The following is a 23,572-nucleotide window of genomic DNA, read 5'->3' as shown; positions in this document are numbered from 1 at the left end:
AATAAAATTAAAAAAATTTATCAAGTTAATAACAAATGTAGATATTATCCCTTTTCTTATGAGAAAGAAAACTGCCAATAAATAAAATATATTTGGTTTAATGCATAAATTTAGTTTACTTGTAACAAATAATCTATGTGATGTATAGTTATCTGTATATTACCACTGAAGATTACTTAAGTTTTACCTAATTAAGAAAGTCCAACACTAATAAAAATAAAAATAAAAATTAAAATAAAAGTTGAATAGATTCTTAAACCTGCTAATTACACGAATAAAATAAAATAAAATAAATTATTATTAGTTGTATATTGAGAGGTTGAAGATTTCTATGGAAAAAAAGACATATTTTTTGACAAAAGATTATTAGGAAGACCTCCTCCTCTTACCTTGCAACATAAATGTTAAAACTTGTATTTTGTTAATTTATTGCATTATTCTGATAGTTAAAGCATGCTTTTATGGAATACATTTAGTTGAGTAATTGCAACATTAAATTTGAGATAATGACATACTTTAAAGAGTAAAATTCACCAAGCATTTACATGAACATTTAATTTTTTGAATTAAAATAATCTATCAATAACACAATTAATAAGATAAGAATCAAAACGAATTGTGTGTAAATCCTAACATTAGAATAATGAGTATCGTTTGACAGTTGATTATGAACTTCAATAAGTTTTCATTCATCTATATATAAGCCGAAAATCAAAAATACTTTATTAATAAAGTTATTAACTCGTTGTCTATTGATTCTTAAATTACTGAAAGCCTACTCATTCACAGTGTTAAAAATTTTGATCGGTAATAACCTATTATAAGTTGTAATTTTCTTAATTAATTAGATTACATCATATGTTATATAAGTTAAAGTTATTTACAAATTATTAATGTCATAGTTTAATGCCTAGTGAATTGAACATTTGAATTTTCTAGCACAATCTTCATAATATAAGTAAAGTTTTACAATGATAGTAAAATTATCTTTATTCCTCAAGAAAGGTCACAACGTCACACCTTTTCTTTGTGGGACTATTCTTGTTTTGATCTCATCCTTATTTGCTCAGGTTTTTTTCTTTTTCTTTTGAACACCAAAAATAAATAAATCTTTGAATATTATGAAAATATGGAAAAAAATTGAGAATTTTGAAAAAGAATGTTAGAGCAAAACATGTTATAAATTTACGAAACCTACTTGAGATTAATGAGTGTTAGAAGAGAAACAACTTTAGACATGGAAAATCAATTCAAAAAAATTCATTGAAGAAAAGAAATAGAGACAAAAAGAATTAAGAACATATAAAAAATATATTTATAAAAATTACAAATCTATATATAAGAGGAAAAGAAAAGCACATTAGAATCTCACTTCGACATAGGAGACAATCATGACTCAAAGTTATTGCAATTGTAAAGTATAAATATATACAACAAAAAACAGATATCAAAATCTCGGTATATTATTTGAAAAAAATCACTGCTTCAACTTATACAACATAAACCTAAAGATGATAAAATCAAAGACCATTAATGAGAATTATGAAATAGGCTTTACTTCGATCTTCATCATTATTTGACACTTCTTCTTAAACATCCTTCTTAAGATGCACTCTTGTATGGAATATCTTCGTGCAAATACTTTAAACAAAAAACAAGAATAAAATTTAAGCATACCTTGATATAATTTTTCTTTCCACTCCACAACCTTTGACATAGAGATAGCTCAAACCACAAAATCTAAAGTTAGTATCAATTATATTTTCAAAACATAGAAGTCTTTATATAGATGCATATAGAGGAACATATAATAAATTGTCATAAACTTACACACTAAATATTTAGAGGTTGAGCATGGGAAAAGATTAGCAATTCGAAAATATCATCCAAATAGCAATGATGCAATAACAAGAACATATATTCAATTTAAGTTGTCATTTTATAATATATATATATCAATAATTTATTCAATTGTTCACTCTGTTAAATAGTAACACCGCTTATGAAAATCCTTCGTACGCCACTGGATTAATACGTAATATTAAGATGTTTTTTTTTCTTTTACATGAAAAAGGCAATATAGATTTTACTTTAAGTGGGCGTTTGGACATAAGAATTGTAAAATTCAAAAAAAAAAGTAATTTTTTTTAAAGTGAAAATGGTATTTAAAATTAGAGTTGTGTTTGGACATGGATATAATTTTGGGTCGTTTTTGAAGTTTTGTGTGTGATCTGAGTGAATTTTGAAAAACGGCATTTTGAATTTTTCAAATTTTTGTAAAATTCCAAAATTCATCTTTAAGTGAAAATTATAAATTTTATGACCAAACACCGATTTCGAAAAAAAGTAAAAAATAAATTAAAAATAAATTGAAAAAATTCTTATGTCCAAACGGGCTCTAAGTATGTTTTCACATATTAGCTTAATTTTGATCAGTTGCATAAAAAAGTCATCATGTGAACAAATCAACATAAAAATAGCATGGTATAGCCAGTTTTCATACTGGTCATTCAAAAATAGACAGCGTTTATCAAGTCAATAAAAAATAGCTACTATTTTGCTGCAACAGAAACCGGTCCAGCATAATATACTGAAGTTCGGTGCATCTGTGTATGAACTCCAGCATATTCTGCTGGATCGATATACTTTGCTGGCTCCAGTATAATATACTAGAGACTGGAGCACCGGTGCTCCAAACTCCAGTATATTATGCTGGACCGGTATACTTGCTGGAACTCCAGTATATTGTGCTGAATTTTTGGGCCACGGTCTGGCATATCGCTTTCTTCTCGTGAACCAGCCCAATCCCTTTTACTTTGACTCCCTTTATTTTTTTTTCTGCAAATAAATAAAATGCTAGGATTAGAGAGCAACAATATATTGATTAAAACATAATTAGGAACTAATAAAGAAATGGTCTATTAGGAAATATAAAAAACAAAAGAGGACAAAATTGACTAATTATCTGTCATTTTCGTGGTAAGTTTTTCCCCCTCAATTCACAAAAATATAAAATAGACATTTTCAAGAAGAGAATTGAGACCATGACCAGGTGCCTTTGAGACTACTCAATAGTGCCTTTGAGACTACTCAATATTTTTACTTTGGATAGGCAAATAAAATGTTCTTTGTTGACAAGTAAATAAGGCATTCCAAGATTCATCTTAAATGACGATAGAATTTTAACTCTGCAATAACCACAATTTTCATGTGCTATTTTGACTTAAGACAAATAATGTTATAAAGTTTGAATACATGGTTCGCTAAACTGACAATCCTAAACTGTAATGCTGTACTACTTATTAAACAATCGAATAGAAATAGTAGCAGATGTTCGACGTAGACTCCTAAGAGTAGTGAGCAAAAGCTTATTAATCATAATCATATACCAGTGGCATAGCTAGGAATTCCGAAAAGAATGTTCAAACTTTAAACAAGTTAATAATTTTTTTAATAGAACTATAATTTTATAAATCAAAATTAAAATACAAAAAGGACAACATTTGAATTTTACCAATAAGAGTAAGCATAAAATCAAAGGAAAGAAAAAATCGAGAGAATTTGTAGTTTGTAGAGAACTTTTATTGAAGAAATTTTGAAGAGCTTTGACTTTTAAATTATAAAACTTATTTAAGAAATAGTAACTTCTTGTTAAAAAAATTACTTCTAAGATTAACTATTTATTTCTACACAAATTTTAAGTTTTAAGCATTATTTTATTAGGAAATTTTTTTAATTGAAAAAGATCAAATACACCATACATGATGGTCTCCGTTTAGTTTTGGTAAACAAAATGAGAAGAACTAACTGATGAACTGCCTCATTCAATTATGTTAAGGGTGTTCAAAGTATAATATATGTCCATATAAAATAGTATGTAACTTATATATACACAATATAATTTTTCGACGAAGAGTGCATGCGTGACCACCTTTTGCATAGGATGGCTACGCCACTGATACTAGTTGAATCCTCAGCAAAGCTACATTATAGGAATTATATTATGTATATATAAAATTTTAATTTTCATATAAATAAAAAATTATTTTTGTATATGGTCAAAATCGACTTTGCCCTTTTGTATGACTAATCAACCTTGAGTTATATCGAACGATGATGCAAAATTAAGTTGCCGAGCTCGTGGACCTAAGGCCGATCAAGATCGAGATCGACCAAGACTGAGAGACCGAACAAGATAGAGATCGAAAGAAGTTTACCGAGCCAAATAACAGAAATATCCGCAATCGGGCGAGGTTCACGACGCAAATCCGGCAGTATCAAGAAGAGACCGATTAATTATCCAATCATGGGATTTCTTACCTCATATAGAATTTTACCTAGATTAGGACTCCCCTACTATATAAAGGGGGTTTGATAATTTGTTGTAAAAGAAATCATATTCACGCAATATTAAACAATATACTGTCATTTTCTAGCTTTCGTTATCTTGTTATGCGGTTCATAAGCAAGTTGAAGCATATTTGGTTCAAGGGTGACTAAACTCAAAGGCCAAGGCTATTCAATTCGTATGGTTTGCATTATTTCTTTCATCGCCAATATCAATATTAATTTATTCTTCTTAATTTGTACCAAGTTATATCACGTGTCCTTAAAACCGCGTATAAATTTAATTGTTATCTAATTTTAGGGTATACAGTTTGGCGCCAACCGTGGGCTAAGGATAATAGTGGTTACTTTGTACAAACTTTCGTAACACACACTATTTTGCACTTGTTCTTTGAAGTATCTTTGATTACAGGATTAAAAAATGTCAAACTCTCAGTCAACATCTCACCACATTGATAATGATCTCGGCTACCACGGAAAAAATGAGAACATTGCACCAGGAAATGTTGTACCCCCTGTTGGCCACGATGGAATTCTGGATATAGATCCAATCGACATCAGTTCACATATAGCCATCAATAGAAATTTGGCCATCGATCCCGAAAGCAGCATCCGTGGGGATGCCCGATTAGCTACTCAGAGTGCATGTGGCGGTAAAGATGGCAGGATCAGCCTGCGGGTGATCTTTGAAATGTTGCAGGCTCAGAAGACAGCAATAGCCCAGCTCCAAAACCAGAACCACATACCGAGCAGGGTCGAACTAGAGCAATCCCAGGAAATCATACATAGGGTCGAATCGGTTACGAGGAAATCAAATGAGAAGGAATCGAAGACCAATCCTGCTATCATAAAGATGCTTGAATAACTGAGAAAGCGAATCGAGATAGGGAAAAATAAGATCAAGGAAAATGACACGAAGATGGAAAACTATAACTCCAGGGTCGATCAAATCCCGGAAGCACCACAAATATTGAAAGGACAGGATTCCAAAAAGTTTGTAGAAAAACCTTTTCCCCTGAGTGCGGCTCCGAAGCCAACCCCCAAGAAATTCCGCATGCCCGAGATCCCTAAGTATAATGGGACGACTGATCCAAATGAATATGTCACTTTCTACATGTGTGCTATCAAAGGAAATGACTTGGAAGATGACGAGATTGAATCTGTCTGGCTGAAGAAATTCGGGAATACTCTATTGAAGGGTACTATGATATGGTATCATAATTTATCGCCTCATTCTATTGACTCGTTTGCTATGCTTGCATATTCTTTCGTAAAAGATAAAGCCGGGGCAATCATGGTCAAAAAAAGGAAGTCAGACCTTTTCAATGTAAGGCAGAAGGATAACGAGATGCTCAAAAAATTCGTGTCTCGATTCCAAATGGAACGGCTGGACTTTCCACCAGTCGCCGATGATTGAGCTGTTCAAGCTTTCACTCAAGATCTCAACGTTCGAAGTTCAGTGGCTTCACAATAGTTGAAGTAGAATTTGATTGAATACCCAGCTGTCACTTGGGCTGATGCGTACAATCGGTATCAATCGAAGATCAGGGTTGAGGATGATCAACTGGGGCTCTGATATTAGGCTAGATATATGTCATTTGACAATGGTTTTTTCCCCAACTTGATTATGTTTCAATGCTCTAATATAATTAAATGATGAAAAATGAGCTCTAAATTTTTGTTGCAGGAATGAAGAGCTTGTATGAGGCCTTAAAGCTGTGATTGGAGCTACATTGAAGCAAGAAAGACCCCTAGGAGCTGAATGAGCGAGAAGGCGAGAATAAAAGAACCAAACAAATTAGACCTGGACTAGCGCGCCCACATGCGTGATCACGCTAGTCCAGATTACGGAAAAGAATCGTCAGGGGTAATTTTGGAAGTCTGGGGGGAAAATTCACTTAACCTATAGAAGGTCAAGCTCGCCCAAAAATAGAGGTGTGCAGCTTTTATTAGCTAAGAACAAGAATACGAAAGGCAAGGAGCTAAGAGGAGTTTTCTACATCAAGTACTTCTCCTCTTCCTTTTGTTTTTATTATTTGTAATGAAGTTATTTATTATGATGTTTATCATTGTTATGAGTAGCTAACGCTTTTAATCTAAGGTTTTGGTTGAACCCGTTGTGGATGAACTTATTGTGATATTAATATAGTTTTGAGTTAGTTGTTAATCTCTATTTGTTCAACTATGTTTTGATATTTGGTTAGTTGAAAGGATCCTCAATTAGCCATGCCTATTTATTATGTATCTACTTGAGAAAGAATGCATATTTAGGTAATTGTTTGAACAACATCACTCCCGGAGTATAGGCGAAGTCATAACCGAGGGTTTAGAGTGGAGTAGAGATAACGATACCTCGGGTGCAATCTAAGTGAATTGCAATGCGAATCTAGCTAGTGTAGCTTGAGAGAGTGCATCTAGTAAATTATCATAATTACTTGAGAGAGAGTTATGATAGTTGGAGAGTTCATGATTGATAGAGATAACTAATTCATAGCTTTAAGAAATATACGACTAAGGAAATCTACAACGGGGGGAAGCCATTACCTTAGGCCTTTATTCCAATTGTCTACATTTGCGTATTAATTAACCTTTGTTTTATTTTCGAATAGCTGTCGTAGTAAGTATAGCACCACTTGTATTCACAAAGTTTGAGAAGGTTGACTAATAAGAATTTAGTACTTCAAAGACTTCTCTTGATACGTTAATTCCCTGTGGGATTTGACTCGGGGCATAATACCCCGGATTATATTTGCAACGCCCGCGTAGTCTTTTAATAGGCTTAGTTGAGCGTGATCAAATTTTGACGTCGTTGCTGGGGACTTAACGGTATTATCAATTGCGATTGAAAGAAGTACAAAAAAAATAAATTCTTAGTGTAGTTAGTTTTCTCTACACCCAATTTTTACATTGAAATTTTTAACGTTTGTTGACTTGGTTGCATAGGTGTATGCCTAGAAACTCATCGAGAACTAGTGAAGTATTTGAAGCATTTTCAGATCCCGAGAAAGTTTTCAAGGCCTTGAACCAGGCCAATCGGAGAAACAGACAACAACAAACAACTGATCCAATCGAAACAGCAATGGGAGATCACGAAGAACACCCAACTGTACCAATAGCACCAATGGCACCTCTTGTGCCCGAGGCGGTTCTCTATGATTGGGCACAACCCACAACTAAAAATTTGGCCACCTCAATTTTAGTCCCGCATGTACAAGCTGAATCATTCCAAATCACGAATAACATACTGCATTTGTTGCAAAACAAGGGGCTATTTTCGGGGTCACAAGTCGAAGATCCTCAACAGCACTTGAAAAATTTTCTGTCAATCTGCAAGACCCAAAGACAGCCCAATGTAACTCCAGAAGCAATCAAGTTGCTATTGTTCCCATTCTCAGTGACCGGAGCTGCCCAGACCTGGTTAAACTCACTCCCCATAAATTCCATAACAATTGGGAGGAGTTAGTCAGGCAATTCGTGAACAAGTTCCACCCCCAACAAAACCGCGCAACAGATTGATGACATTTTGAGTTTTAAACAGAGGCCAATGGAAACATTGCATGAAACATGGGAGCATTTTAAAGGGATGCTGGTCATATGTCCGCACCATGGCATTCCAGATTTGATGTTGGGACAACGTTTCTACATAGGATTGTCAGACAGCGTGAAGAACATTGTTGATGCTTCAGCGGGTGGAGCATTCTTGAGTAAAACATGGAGAGAAGGTCAAGGTCTGCTTGACAAGATGGCGCAGAATTCAGGATGGATAACCAGAAATGCACCTATCACTCCAGGGGTGCACTCAGTGCCTTTAGATCCATCCAATTCAATGGCTGAAAATATGGCCACTTTATTGACACAAATGAGCATACTCACCAAAAGGGTGGAAGAGTCAGGGCAAAAACAACAAGTACATATTGTAGATACTACTAATGGGGGCTTGTGCACATCTTGCATTAGTCAACCAATTGGTAATCAGTGGCCTGCAGGACACGATTATCAGCACTACCCTGAAGATATGAACTATGTGTCTAATTATGGAGGCCAGAAACAGGGTGGTTAGAATTAGAGTCAGCAAAATCAGCAATACAGGCCAACCCAATCACAGTTCAACAGTGGAAACATCGGAGGTATGAAACCCCCCACAATATAGCACCTTACCCAAGGCCACAGGGATACAGTAATCAGAATCAACAGCAGGGGTATCACCCTCCTCAGCAGCAGTACAATGGAAGGCAGGAAGATGGGTTTGCTAGACTTGAAGCAATGATGCAACATGTCATTGGGTCTAATGCAAAGATTACTGAGAGAGTATATGCACATGACTCGGCGATCAAGAATATTGAAATGCAAATGGGCCAAATTTTGATGTCTCTAAACAATCGCCCTCATGGAACACTACCCGCAGATACCAAGGTAAATCCAAAAGATCAAGTCGCGAAACAGTTGATGGCAGTGAGCTTACGTAATGACAGAGATTTGGATGTGGAGCAAGAAAGGGCTCGAGAAGTCAGGGAAGCTGAGACACTTATATCAGTGCCCATAGAGTTGGATGAATCAACGAAACTAACAGAAGTGACAGTCCAGCCTGCCCAGGAAGAAGGTAGCATTCAAATTGAGATCGAGAAAGAAGCTGAAATAGCACAGGAACCAGTGGTTGTTGTAGCGGCTGAGAAAGATCGATCCCAAATGATTGGGAAGAAGAGACCTCCTACACCCTTCCCTCAAAGGCTAGCTAAGTACCAAAAAGAGGAGCAATACAAGATGTTCTTGGAAATGCTAAAACAAATCCAGGTAAATATTCCCTTAATTGATGCTTTGAAAGAGATGCCTGAGTATGCAAAAATGATGAAGGACTTAATGTCCTGAAAATTTGATTTCTAAGACTTAGCCACAGTTACTCTCACCCAGACCTGTAGTGCAGTGGTGACTAGACCAATTGCAGAAAAGCTATCTGACCCAGGGAGCTTTACAATCCCATGCACTATTGGTGATTTTGCCTTTGCTAAAACACTGTGTGATCTAGGGGCCAACATTAATCTTATGCTCCTGGCAATTTATAAAAAGATGGGTATTGGAAGAGCTAGACCCACCTCTATGTTGTTGTAGTTGGCTGACAGGATGGTAAAGCGATCCTATGGTATTCTGGATGATGTGTTGATTCAGGTAGGGAAATTTGTGTTCCCTGCAGAATTTGTAATATTAGATTGAAAAGTAGATGAAGAGATTCCCATAATTTTGGGAAGACCATTCCTGACCACGGGGAGAGCTTTAATTGATTGTAAAACTGGGGAGTTAAAGATGAAGTTGAACGATGAAGAAATAACATTCAACGTGAAGAAATCTATGAGGCGACCAAGTGAATTCATCAATTGCTCTTTTATAGATGCCGTGGAGGTAATTGTAGAGACCGATGATGAACTACTAACTTTTGAAGACCCCCTTGCTGCGTGTCTGATGAACTTTGATGAGATAAAGGGAGAAGAACTGGCTAGATGGGTAATGGCATTAGAAGGTAGAGGGTTCTGGGATAGAACACTTGAATTTGAGCCCTTGCACTTGGAGAACAGAGAAGCTCATCCAGCCAAGCCATCAATCGAAGAACCACCAAAATTGGAGTTAAATTCATTGCCAGCCCATCTCAGGTATGAGTTTCTTGGACCTAACTCCACATTACCTGTTATTATTTCATCTAGTTTGCTAGATGTGCAGACTCAACAACTCTTGCAGGTACTTAAGGAGTGCAAGACTGCTATTGGGTGCACCATGGAAGACATAAAGGGAATCCGCCCCGCATACTGTATACATAAAATTCTGCTGGAAGAAGGACATAAACCTTCCAGAGAACACCAAAGAAGGCTGAACCCCAATATGAAGGAAGTAGTGAAGAAGAGGTGATCAAGTGGTTAGATGTGGGAATCATTTTCCCAATTTCTGACAGTAGCTAGGTTAGCCCAGTTCAATGTGTACCAAAAAAGGTGGCATGACGGTAGTTAAGAATGATAACAACGAATTGATTCCTACAAGAACCGTCACAAGATGGAGAATTTGTATGGATTATAGGAAGCTGAACTTGGCTACCCGGAAAGACCATTTCCCACTTCCTTTCATTGATAAGATGTTGGATAGATTGGCAGGAAGGTTACACTTCTGTTTTCTCGATGGATACTCGGGGTACAACTAGATTTCTATTGCCCCGGAAGATAGGGAAAAGACTTCATTCACTTGCCTTTACGGAGTGTTTGCCTTCAGGAAAATGCCATTTGGCCTTTGTAACGCACCTGCAACATTCCAACGGTGCATGATGGCCATTTTTACAGACATGGTGGCAGATATTATGGAGGTCTTCATGGACGATTTCCCAGTGGAGGGAAATTTGTTTGATGAATTCCTAACAAATTTAACCCGTGTTCTAAAAAGGTGCATCGAGACGAATCTAGTGCTAAATTGGGAGAAGTGCCATTTTATGGTACAAGAAGGAATTGTCTTGGGGAACATAGTGTCGAGTAAAGGGATTTAGGTGGACAGAGCCAAAGTTGACGTGATAGAAAAACTTCTACCTCCAACATCAGTCAAGGCTATTCGTAGCTTCCTGGGACATGCCGGCTTCTACCGGCGATTCATCAAGGATTTTTCCAAGATCGCAAATCCCCTCTGTAAGTTGCTCGAAAAAGATAACCCATTTGTGTTTTCTGATGATTGCAGGTTAGCTTTTGAGGAACTGAAGAAGCGGCTAGTCACAACACCGATTGTAGTTGCTCCCGACTGGGAGCAACCGTTTGAACTCATGTGTGATGCTAGTGACTACGCTGTGGGAGCCGTGTTGGGACAACGTAAGGATAAGGTAATGCACCTTATTTACTACGCAAGTAGGACATTGAGTGGTGCTCAGCTGAATTACACGGTAACTGAAAAAGAAATGTTGGTTGTTGTGTTCGCCTTTGATAAGTTCAGGTCTTACTTGATCGGGTCGAAGGTGATAGTGTACATAGATCACGTAGCCATTAGGTATTTGGTTGATAAAAAAGAGTCTAAGCCGCGCCTAATTCGTTGGGTGCTGCTTTTGCAAGAGTTTGACTTGGAGATTCGTGACCGTAAGGGAACGTAGAACCAAGTCGCTGATCATTTGTCGCGCTTTGAAGGTGCTGAAAATGCAATTAAATCTGAGGATATTCTGGAAACTTTTCCAGACAAGTAGCTGCTAGCCACAAGTGTGGATGATGTGCCATGGTATGCTGATATTGCAAACTATTTGGCTTGCGACATTGAACCATATGAACTCTCCTATGTTCAAAAGAAACGATTTTATCGTGATTGCTGAAACTATTACTGGGATGAACCGCATGTGTTTAAAATTTGCATTGATAACATGATCCGGAGATGCGTCCCCAAGATAGAACAATGTTCTGTTTTGCAGGCTTGTCACGCATCACCTTATGGAGGATATTTTGGAGGAGTTTGGACAGCAGCAAAGGTGTTAGAGGCAGGGTTTTACTGGCCAACAATCTTTAAGGATGCTCACCAATGGGTAAAGGGCTGTAATGAATGCCAAAGAACGGGAAACATATCCCGGAGGCATGAGATGCCCATGAATCCAATTCAGCAAGTTGAGGTATTCGACGTTTGGGGAATTGATTTCATGGGTCCCTTCGTTAGTTCTTATGGTAATAAGTACATACTTGTTGCGGTGGATTATGTATCCAAATGGGTGGAAGCTGCAGCACTCCCTACCAATGATTCGAGAGTGGTGGTCGGATTCTTAAAGAAGAATATATTCACCCGATTTAGGGCTCCGAGGGCCATCATTAATGACGGGGGCACGCACTTTTGCAATCGTGTCTTTGAAACGTTGTTGGCTAAATATGATGTGCACCACAAGGTAGCAACCCCATATCACCCTCAAACAAGCGGGCAGGTAGAGGTCTCAAACCATGAGATCAAGAGTGTACTCACTAAAACTGTAAACGCCACAAGAACTGATTGGGTGAAAAAGCTTGACGACGCACTTTGGGCCTATAGGACTGCATTCAAAACACCTATTGGTATGTCACCATACAAATTGGTATTTGGGAAGGCCTGTCACCTACATGTGGAGCTAGAACATCGAGCTTGGTGGGCACTAAAGCAATTGAACATGAACCCTGATAAAGCTGGAGAAACTCGACTGGCAAAGTTGCATGAGTTGGAGGAATTCAGATATCATGCCTTTGAAAGCACGAGACTCTACAAGGAGAGGATGAAGAGATTGCATGACAAACACATTGTGGACAGAAATTTCAAACCTGGAGACAAGGTATTATTGTACAATTCAAGGTTGAGATTGTTTCCGGGTAAGCTTAAGTCCCGATGGTCTGGGCCGTTCAAGGTGACCGAAGTGTTCCCGTATGGGGTTGTGGAGATAACCAGTGAAGATGACACTAACACTTTCAAAGTTAATGGACAACGACTAAAACTGTATGTGGGGATGGAGGAAATGAAAGAGTTGTCCGTAATAATTCTTGTTGAACCGCAAAGGTCGAGAGAGCCTTAAACGAGCTTAATCCACGTCGTGCCACGACATTAACTAACGCACTGGTTGGGAGGCAACCTGACGGTCGTAGTAGTAATTAATTGTGAGTTTTTGAAAATGCTAACCAATGCAGGTAAAAATGGGCGGATGATAAGGCAATCGAAAATGAAAAAAAAGGTGAAAGTTCAGGATTTTGAAGCCCAGTTAGCGTGACCGCGCTTATGGGCGCGCTCATGGATCCGCTACTAGAGTGACTGCGTATCTGGGTGCACTAAAATAGCCCAAACATTCTGCCTGGGCCGCGCTACTGAACGCGCTACTAGCGCGATCGCGCATCTGAATGCGCTACTTGGCAAAACATTCTGTCTTGGATGCGCTAATTTAGCGCGATCGCGCATATGAACGCGCTAATAGCGTTCTTCCCTTGATACACGACTGTTTGTTCTTTGCTCTTGTTTTTTTTTTCCATTATTTATTTCTTTAGTCTAACTCATTCCCCCCCCCCATTCTAATAACCCCAACGCCCAAACCCCTCCCATTACCAACACACAAGCCTCAAACACTTAAGCAAACCCTACCCAATTCCTTCTTCTTCAACTCACCTTCTCCAGAATGTTTTTCATCTTTTTCAAAGTTTTTCCAATTCTCCAACAAACTTTCCCCTCCCCCTTCTTCTCTAATCTTCATTCACTAAAGGTATGTTCATCTTGCTCCAAATTTTTTCTCTTTATTTCAAATAATCCCTGCAGATTTTCGTATGTTTAAGTACGCTTTCTTTTAGATATTTATCTTTATTTTTGTTTGGTTAATAGTAGAATTGGTAGTAATTATTGTAGTATTTATGCCTTGTGAGAATTATAGAGTGTTGTTTACTTGATTGGTGACATTTGGGAGATTTGGTGGTGGGTTCATATTGCAAATTGTTTGGAATGGGTTGTGTGTACCTAACACCCATAAGGTATTTGTAAAAAGGCCTCAATGACTGAAATTATATAATGGTGACCACGTATGCACGTGAAGTCAGAGTAACCGCAGTGCGTCACACTTTTTGGTGTTGGGAGGTACTTATTTGTTCCCGATTTGTAGGTACCATGGCTCCATCAAAGAAACGCCGCACCACCGGTCCATCAACTAGCAGACAAACCTCCAGGTCGCGAGCGGCTGCACCTGCACACCCTTTTGATGATACAAAATTTGTCTCAGCTAAAGCCCAGGACCGCTTTGCTGAGAAGGCTTCTAAGAAGCCAATTCCTGAAAGGGGCATTGAAGTCCGATAACTCCAGCTAAATTGCCCTCACATGTATGAAAAACTGATGAGACGTGGGCTCCAAACTTTCATTAATGAGACCGATATGGTTGTAAGGGAATTTATGCCAACACGCCTGAGCATCACAATGGCATCGTCACAGTATGGGGCAAAGCGGTGAATGCCTCTGTTGAGGCAATAAGGGCGGCATACCAACTACCACCACCTGTGATTGATTATGATGACTTCTATGAATATGACCGCAACCCAACACAGGAAAAGTGGCAGCGATTCATTGAAACTATCTGTGCACCGGGAAAAGAAGTGGTTTGGATGCAATATGGTGAGAAGTTCCACTCCTCCGCACTCACCTCTGAAGAAAAATGCTGGTTGTACCTAATAAACAACCGTTTGATTCCATCCCACAATACTACTGAGGTGAATGGGCCCAGAGCCGCATTGATTTGGTGCTTCGTCAATGGGCACAACTTTGATGTGACAAAAGTAATATATGACAAGATGTTCGTCCGCAGCCAAGTAAAAAGGTATGGGTTCTTCTTCCCTTCTTTAGTAACTCAACTTTGTAGGGATGCTCAAGTGCCCGAAAATCTAGCTGCGGATGGCCTTGTAAGAAAGGACCGGAAGTTCCGCGCGGACAAGGTAACCACGGGAAAGGAACCAGCAGCAGCGGAGGTGGAAAGTAGTGGTAGCTCTAACGATTCAGATGACGAGGATGAAGAAGAGGAGAATGTGAGTGCCGGACACCAGGCCCCAGAGCATGAGGATGCAGCTCCAGCACCATCTAGGGCATCCACATCTTCACAGCCATGCAGGAGCACACGCATGACCGCTTTGGAACAAGAGATGACTGGGTTACGTACTTCAGTCACAGATTTAGGTGCCCGAGTGGAGGTGGTTGCTAACAGACAAGTGAAGTCTGAAAAGAAGTTCTTGGGCTGGTTAAGAGCTCTGGGTCGCGCATGCAATGTGAGCCCAGAAACCGTCTCCGACCAGGAGTGACCTTCAGGGAAGTACCTCGACCTCACTATTCTTTACAATTTTTACATCCATGGGGACATGTCTTGATTGTAAGTGTAGGGTGGGGGATGCTTCATTGTACGTATGTAGTTGTTATTTGACTATTTGATTTTGGTTGATTTTATTTTGTTTTGGTTGTGATTTAGTTTTGGTATTGTTTAAAGTAGATAAATAGCTGGGACTAAGTCGAGCATATAAAAAAAAACAACGAAAATGCAGACTCTTCCTGATGACGGATCGTTTAGATAATTTTCTTGAGGGAAGTTAGTCTAGAGAAAATTCCAAAAAGATTTTTTATTTATTTTCTTTTTAGGTAGTGTAGTAACTCCCCCCTTGATTTTTCTTTGGGCCACGGTTCTTTTCCAAGGGTTTAGCTTTAACCGGGTATAAGTAGTTTTTATTCATTTTGTTTTCTCTTTAGTTTTTAAAATTAGGATTAATGGGCTAATGAGCGGAGTTTGAAAAGAAAAGCCTTTAGCGATATTACACCTGAACACAATAGACACTAGAGTGTAACGCCTATTCTCAGTAGTTGATTCTTGCTAAAGTACCTTAAACTGTATATTTGTCACTGATTTGAATACTCAGAAAAGAGTGTCTTGATAAGCCTATCCGGAATGAGTCATGTGCCATATGTGTGAGTTTTACTGTATTCCATGATTCACATTTGATGCCTAGAACTTGTCCTGTGTGTTTGCAACGCGAAATAGTAGTTCATTAAGTCTTAGAAGTGATATAGGCAAATCTTTTTTGAGCCAGACTTATAAAATAAACCCACCTAACTGCAATACATCTTAGTTAACCCCGTTGTGCTTATAAGCCTATTTCTTTGGAAACCACATTGCGAACCTTACCCAATTGTGTGAATAGCTTGCTGTTTGAACCCTCTTTCCTCACATAAGCACTTGAATGGTATTGAAAATTATTCAAAGACAAAAGTGTGGGGTGGTGGTTTGGTTTTTGAGTGGAACCACAGAAATCGAAAAATAGGTGTAGAATTCTGTTGCATAAAAGATGAAACAACACACAAAAAAGAGAGAGAATAATATAGTGGTTGAGAAATGGTGGTTTGCTATAATTACACCTAATGAATGGGGCTGTTGGAAACAAAAGAACGGTGGTGAAATATTTGGTTGACAAAAAGTTTGGTTTTGAGTGTTGATGAAATTGTACTAAAAGTGCTTAGGGAGGTTAGTCACTATATCCAAATGTACCCTACCCGTCCCTTAGCCTACATTACAACCAAGTAAAGTCCTATTGATCTTAGACTGAGTGGCTCAATTAATAGAGTAGTACACTACGGGCAAGCTTATGGTGCATCTTTGTGACATGTGAATGTTCTTTTCTTGAGAGTGAGTGAATTTCAGTTATTTAAGTTCCCAATTGTTCTAAATATTATTATATGTGGAACTACTCTCTTGTGTGAAGGTGAGGGCATGTGATTCATGAAGGAAAAACAAGTCTTGACTTCGGTATAAAATAACTTGAGAAAGTATGAATATTGCACGACACGTGAGAGTCAACTTTTGAGGATATGATTGTTCACTCCTAGGTGTAACTCATGTGATTTATTCATGGTGTAATGCTTTAGGGAAGAATGCTTAGTGAAGGAACCTCTATCAAGGGTGGTGGATTGCTAGAGGGCTAGCAATGATTTAAGTGTGGGGTGTTGATATTAGACTAGATATATGTCATTTGACAATGGTTTTTGCCCCAACTTGATTATGTTTCAATGCTCTAATATAATTAAATGATGAAAAATGAGCTCTAAATTGTGTTGCAGGAATGAAGATCTTGTATGAGGCCTTAAAGCTGTGATTGGAGCTACAGTGAAGCAAGAAAGACCCCTAGGAGCTGAATGAGCGAGAAGGCGAGAATAAAAGAACCAAACAAATGAGACCTGGACTAGCACGCCCAGTAACGCGCCCACATGCGCGATCGTGGTAGTCCAGATTCCGGAACAGAATCGTCAGGGGAAATTTTGGAAATCTGGGGGGCAAATTCACTTAACCTATAGAAGGTCAAGCTCGCACAAAAATAGAGGTGTGCAACTTTTATTAGCTAAGAACAAGAATACGAAAGGCAAGGAGCTAAGAGGAGTTTTCTACATCAAGTTCTTCTCCTCTTCCTTTTGTTTTTATGATTTGTAATGAAGTTATTTATTATGATGTTTATCATTGTTATGAGTAGCTAACGCTTTTAATCTAAGGTTTTGGTTGAACCCGTTGTGGATGAACTTATGTAATATTAATATAGTTTTGAGTTAGTTCTTAATCTCTATTTGTTCAACTATGTTTTGATATTTGGTTAGTTGAAAGGATCCTCAATTAGCCATGCCTATTTATTATGTATCTACTTGAGAAAGAATGCATATTTAGGTAATTGTTTGAACAACATCACTCCCGAAGTATAGGCGAAGTCATAACCGAGTGTTTAGAGGTTGGAGTAGAGATAACGATACCTCAGGTGGAATCTAAGTGAATTGTAATGCGAATCTAGCTAGCGTAGCTTGAGAGAGTGCGTCTACTAAATTATCATAATTACTTGAGAGAGAGTTATGATAGTTGGAGAGTTCATGATTGATAGAGATAACTAATTCATATATAAGAAATATACGACTAAGGAAATCTACAACGGGGGAAGCCATCACCTTAGGCCTTTATTCCAATTGTCTACATTTGCGTATTAATTAACCTTTGTTTTATTGATTCGAATAGCTGTCGTAGTAAGTGTAGCACCACTTGTATTCACAAAGTTTGAGGAGGTTGACTAATAAGAATTTAGTACTTCAAAGACTTCTCTTGATACGTTAATTCCCTGTGGGATTTGACTCGGGGCATAATACCCCGGATTATATTTGCAACGCCCGCATAGTCTTTTAATAGGCTTAGTTGAGTGTGATCAGGCTCCTTCTGGGTCCATTTATCTAATCAAACCCGTCGATAGAATCAAGAGGCATATCGACCGAGAACTAAGGTCGATAGAGATCGATGTCAACCATATAATGGAGACCATAGGAACAACGGATCTTGGTGAAACTCAGCACGAAATGAAATAAGAAATGACCGAGGTTCAAGCTCACGGGGGCTCATGAGCAAGAACGGTTTCGATAGATCTATAGGACCCAAAGAGCCACCACTATTGTCAGAGTATAACTTTAATGTTGATGCGGATGCCATCGTTTCGGCTATCGGGCGCATCAAAGAAACCAAGTGGCCTCAACCTTTGAAAACTGATCCAATACAAAGGGATCCTAACCAAATATGCAAATACCATGGCACGCACGACCACATGACGAAGGACTATCGACAATTAAGGGAAGAAGTAGATCGATTGTTCAACAACGGTCATCTTTGAGAATTTCTATGTGACTGAGCTAAGAATCACTTCAGAAATAGGGACTCCAACAAACAAAATGAACAAGATGAACCTCAGCACGTCATCCATATGATCATTGGAGAGGTCTATGTTCCTTATGGTCTGATGATGAAACACACCAAAGTGTCAATCACAAAAGAAAAAAGGACTCGGGATTACTTACCAGAGGGGACTCTATCTTTCAACGATGAGGACATATAAGGAATCATGCAACCTCATAATGATGCACTGGTAATTTCTGTACTTATGAATAAAACTAGAGTTAAATGTATGCTAATTGATCTAGGTAGCTCGACCAACATCATTCGGTCAAGGGTCATAGAACAACTCTGCCTATAGGACCAGATCGTACCCGCAACTCTAGTGCTGAACGGATTCAACATGGCTTGCAAAACTACTAAGGGAACAATAATGTTGCCGGTAAACATTTCCAGTACCACCCAGGAAACCAAGTTCTATGTAATCAAAGGGGACATGCAATACAACTCCTTATTCGGGAGACCATGGATCCATAACATGATGGTCGTACCTTCGACCCTTCACCAGGTATTAAAATTTCCAACACCAGAGGGGATAAAGATGGTTTACGGGGAACAACCCGCCGCGAAGGAGATATTTTCCATCAATGCAGTAATTCCGATATCAACACTCTCATCAACAAAGGACTCAGGTTCGAAAGCGAAACATGAAGCCAAATTGCAATGATCGATGTTAGCTTCGGCCCAATTGGACAAGTAAAGGATTGACGAAGATGATGACTTCAGGGTTCCTCGATCCTTTATCACCCCCGATGATTCCGACGCTACCAAGTCAACGGTCGAAGAGCTGGAGTAGGTCATGCTGATCGAACATCTGCCTGATCAGAAGGTATACCTAGGCACGAGGTTAACTCCCGAGCTCAAGAAAAAACTCATTCAATTTCTTATAGCTAATATGGATTGTTTTGCTTGGTCTTATCTCGATATGACAGAGATCCCACCGGTGATCACTACTCACTAATTGAGCTTGGACCCTAAGTTCCGCCCGATAAAACAGAAAAGGAGACCCCAATCCGAAATCAAACATGTCTTCATTAAGGACGAGGTAACTAAACTCCTTAAAATAGGGTCCATCTGGGAAGTCAAATACCCGGAATGGTTAGCAAACGTAGTAGTAGTAGTCCCTATGAAAGGGTTCAAACTAAGAATGTGTGTAGATTATAAAGATTTAAACAAAGCATGCCCCAAAGATTCTTTTACTTGGTCTAACATTGATTGCATGATCGAAGCCATGGCCGGCCATGAGACTCTCAGTTTTCTCGATGCCTATTCCGGGTACAACCAAATACGGATTAATCCCGGCGACCAAGAAAAAATCTCTTTCATCACAAAATATGGCACAACTGCTATAACATAATACCATTCGGATTAAAAAAATGCCGGTGCCACTTACCAATGACTAGTAAACCAAATGTTCAAATAACAAATAGGAAAAATCATTGAAGTTTATATTGACGAAATGATGGTTAAGCCCCTGCGAGCAGAGGACCATTTAAAGCATTTTCAGGAAACCTTTAGTATATTGAAGACAACATCAAGCTAAATCCAGAAACATGTGCATTCGGGGTCAGGTCTGGTAAGTTTCCCGGATTCATGCTATCCAATCGAGGGATCGAGATCAACCCCAACAAGATCAAAGCTATCGAGGATATTACGGTAGTAGATAATGTGAAGACTGTACAAAGGCTAACTGGGCGCATTACAAACCTGGGGTGATTCATCTCGAGGTCATCCGGTAAAAGTCATCAATTTTTCTCGTTGCTGGAAAAGAAAAACAACTTCACATGGACCCCAAAATCCAACGGGTTTGGAGGAACTTAAGCGATACTTATCGAGCCCACCATTGCTTCACACGCCGAGGGCATATGAACTACTATACTTGTATCTAGCAGTATTGGAAGTAGCGGTAAGTGGAGTCCTAGTCTGAGAAGAACAATGTATGCAATTTCCAATTTATTATGTCAGTAGGACCTTAGGTGAGGCCGAAACTAGATACCCCCACCTAGAAAAATTTGCACTCGCCTTGCTGAGTGCCTCTAGGAAACTGAAGCCATGTTTTCAGTGCCATCCTATATGTGTTGTGACAACTTACCCTTTACGAAATATAATGCATAAACCTGAACTCTCGGGATGACTGGCCAAATAGGTCGTAGAAATCAGTGGGTATGATATCGAATATCAACCCTGAACAACCATCAAATCTCAAATTTTAGCAGATTTTGTGGCCGACTTTACGCCGGCCCTAATGCCCGAAGTCGAAAGAGGGGTATTGATAAACTCGGGAACGTCTTCGGGAATATGGACCCACAGATGGTGCCTCGAACATAAAAGGATCCGGACTTGGTATTGTACTGAAGCCACCCACAGGGAATATAGTTAGGCAGTCTATTCGAACTGTAAAATTGACTAACAACAGGGCCGAATATGAGGCCATGATTACAGGACTCTAACTGGCCAAAGGATTGGGGGCGGAGGTGATCGAACCTAAGTGTGACTCCCTCCTTGTGGTAAACCAAGTAAACGGAACATTCGAGATCAGGGAAGAACGAATGCATAGGTACTTGGACAAGATACAAGTAACATTGCATCATTTCAAAGAATGGACTTTCCAGCACGTGCCCCGAGATCAAAATAGTGAAGCCGATGCCTTGCAAACTTAGGGTCGTCGATCGAAAGTAACGAGCTCTATTCGGGGGCGATCGTACAACTCATAAGGTCGGTACTAGAATAAGGTGACGCCAAAATAAACTCCACAAGCTTAACTTAGGATTGGAGAAATAAATACATAGAGTAATTGAAGACCGGGAAACTTCCCTTAGATCCAACGGAATCGAGGGCCCTGTGCATAAAGGCAGCCTGATTTAGCTTGTTCAAAGACGTAACCTTGCTTAGGAGAATGTTCGATGGTCCGTTAGCAATATGTTTGGGACCGGGGAGTACTGAGTGCATTTTGAGGGAAGTCCACGAAGGCACATGTGGGAACCACTCTGGCATCGAATCATTGGTTCGAAAGGTGATCAGAGTCGGGTATTACTGGGTTGATATGGATATAGATGCGAAAGAGTTTATGCAAAAATGTGATAAGTTCCAAACACATGCTCCGATGATTCATTAACCCGGGGAGCTGCTGCATTTGGTTTTATCGCCGTGATCGTTCATAAAGTGGGGGATAGACATCGTCAGCCCTCTTCCATCGGCACCAAGTAAGGCTCAATTTGTTTTATTTATGAATGATTACTTCTCTAAGTGGGTTGAAGCACATGCATACCAGAAGACCAGGGAGAAGGAAGTCATCGACTTCATTTGGGACCACATCATATGTCAATTCAGAATACCATCCGTAATTGTATGTGATAACGGAAAATAGTTTATCGGCAGCAAGGTGACCAAATTTCTCGAAGACCATAAGATCAAAAGGATCTTATCAACACCTTATCACCCCAGTGGGAATGTACAAGCCAGATCAACCAACAAAACCATAATCCAAAACCTCAAGAAAAGGTTGAGTGACGCCAAGGGGAAATGGAAAGAGATCCTGCCCAATGTTCTTTGAGCATATCGCACAACTTTGAAGTCCAGTACTGTAGCCACCCCGTTCTCATTGGTTTATGGTGCTGAAGCTTTAATACTGGTCGTAGTCGGGGAACCGAGTATCAGACTACAATATGTGATGAAGGAATCGAATGACGAGGCCATGAATACAAGCCTGGAGCTATTGGATGAACGACGTGAAACTGCCTTTGTTCAATTGGCCGCCCAAAAGCAACACATTGAAAGGTATTACAATCGAAGGGCCAACCTACGATATTTTAATGTTGGGGATTTAGTACCGAGGAAGGTCACATTAAACATCTGAAACCCAATCAAAGGAAAATTGTGTTCGAATTGGGAAGGACCGTACAAGATTCTCGAGATCACAGGGAAAGGGTCCTAGAAGCTCGAATGATGAACGAAGAACAACTTTTGGAACGTAACTCATCTTAAATGATATTACTGCTAAGGTATGACCCCATTTCAATTCTTTCAATTTTTTGACTAACACTTTCAGGTGATCGATCGACAAGGAGCGGCGTGAAGTCTTTAGGTCTGAAAGTACGCGTTGCACTCTTTTTCCCTTGACCCATTTTTGTCCCAATTGGGGTTTTCGGCAAGGTTTTTAATGAGGCAATAGTGGATCATGCTAAATTAGAGTCGAAGGCTGATCATGAATCGGTATCGAAGTCATACTAATAGTATCCGAGGTTCCTCTACAACCAGCCTCAAATACTGGGGGGCATTACCCTCAGATGTCAAGCTTTTGCGAGGAAATTACTTCGTAATAAAAGGGTCTCGATAGTTAAGATTTGTTGTAAGGTCCAAATATCAAATGAAATGTGCCCATATAGGTTGCTCGAGCCCTGGCATAGGAATGAAGTGAAGTACTTTCCTTGCAATTATCTTATGTCTTAAAAAAAAATTCCACTTTACAATTTAGTACTCTTAAGTTAACGAGCTCAAGGACCGATTATAACCAGAGTTCGAATGATTACCCCACACTCGGGGACTGTCGGTCCGAAAGACAAACTCAAACTATTAATTATCGGGGGCATAAGACCTCTCAGGCAACCCCTGAATTTTAAAGGCCATAGCCATACCCACTCGGGGACTATTATCTCAGGCAAGCCCAGTTAAAACTGGAAAACAAACGCAATGGGCAGCCCCCCAACTAAAAGTTTACGGCCAATTTAATACGGTTCAGAGACGTTCGAAATTCATATAAAAAATAGGAATTCAAAAAAGAAAAAATAAAATTCTTTCACAATCAGTTCTAAAGGTTACCCTTGGCAGAATCTCAAACTTAAGATATTTTTTGGAGAAAACTTTGGTAACATCGAACCCCGATAATGCCTTAATCCAGAAATGCAATAAAGGCAAGGTTTGTTCGAACCCTGAAATACAACCTTATTGTTTCATGCTAAGACATTCCAACCTTTGTGAATCCAAATAATACAACAAAGAAAAAAATTTGAGAGCCGAAAG

The 23,572-nt window shown here is 39.0% G+C and overlaps 2 protein-coding genes and 1 non-coding gene across 3 annotated transcripts; 2 read left to right on the top strand and 1 right to left on the bottom strand.

Annotated features, from left to right (window-relative positions):
* Positions 1-7,852: 7,852 nt before the first annotated feature.
* LOC142162531 (small nucleolar RNA R71) lies at positions 7,853-7,959 on the bottom strand. Its single transcript, XR_012693781.1, has one exon. It is a non-coding gene; the product is annotated as a small nucleolar RNA R71 (small nucleolar RNA).
* LOC107782369 (uncharacterized) lies at positions 7,892-9,213 on the top strand. Its single transcript, XM_075218649.1, has 2 exons — positions 7,892-8,402; positions 8,498-9,213. Exons 1-2 carry the CDS (start codon positions 7,892-7,894, stop codon positions 9,211-9,213), a joined length of 1,227 nt encoding a protein of 408 aa, XP_075074750.1.
* Positions 9,214-10,327: 1,114 nt separating this feature from the next.
* Positions 10,328-12,874, top strand: LOC142162310 (uncharacterized). The gene is made up of 5 exons (XM_075218648.1): positions 10,328-10,485; positions 10,597-10,764; positions 11,050-11,188; positions 11,762-11,956; positions 12,224-12,874. Exons 1-5 carry the CDS (start codon positions 10,328-10,330, stop codon positions 12,872-12,874), a joined length of 1,311 nt encoding a protein of 436 aa, XP_075074749.1.
* Positions 12,875-23,572: the final 10,698 nt, after the last annotated feature.

Source organism: Nicotiana tabacum, chromosome 7 (genome assembly GCF_000715075.1).
Source record: "Nicotiana tabacum cultivar K326 chromosome 7, ASM71507v2, whole genome shotgun sequence".
Taxonomy (NCBI): domain Eukaryota; kingdom Viridiplantae; phylum Streptophyta; class Magnoliopsida; order Solanales; family Solanaceae; genus Nicotiana; species Nicotiana tabacum.
Note: the sequence above shows the minus strand (reverse complement) of the source record. Positions and strands in the feature narration are given on the sequence as shown.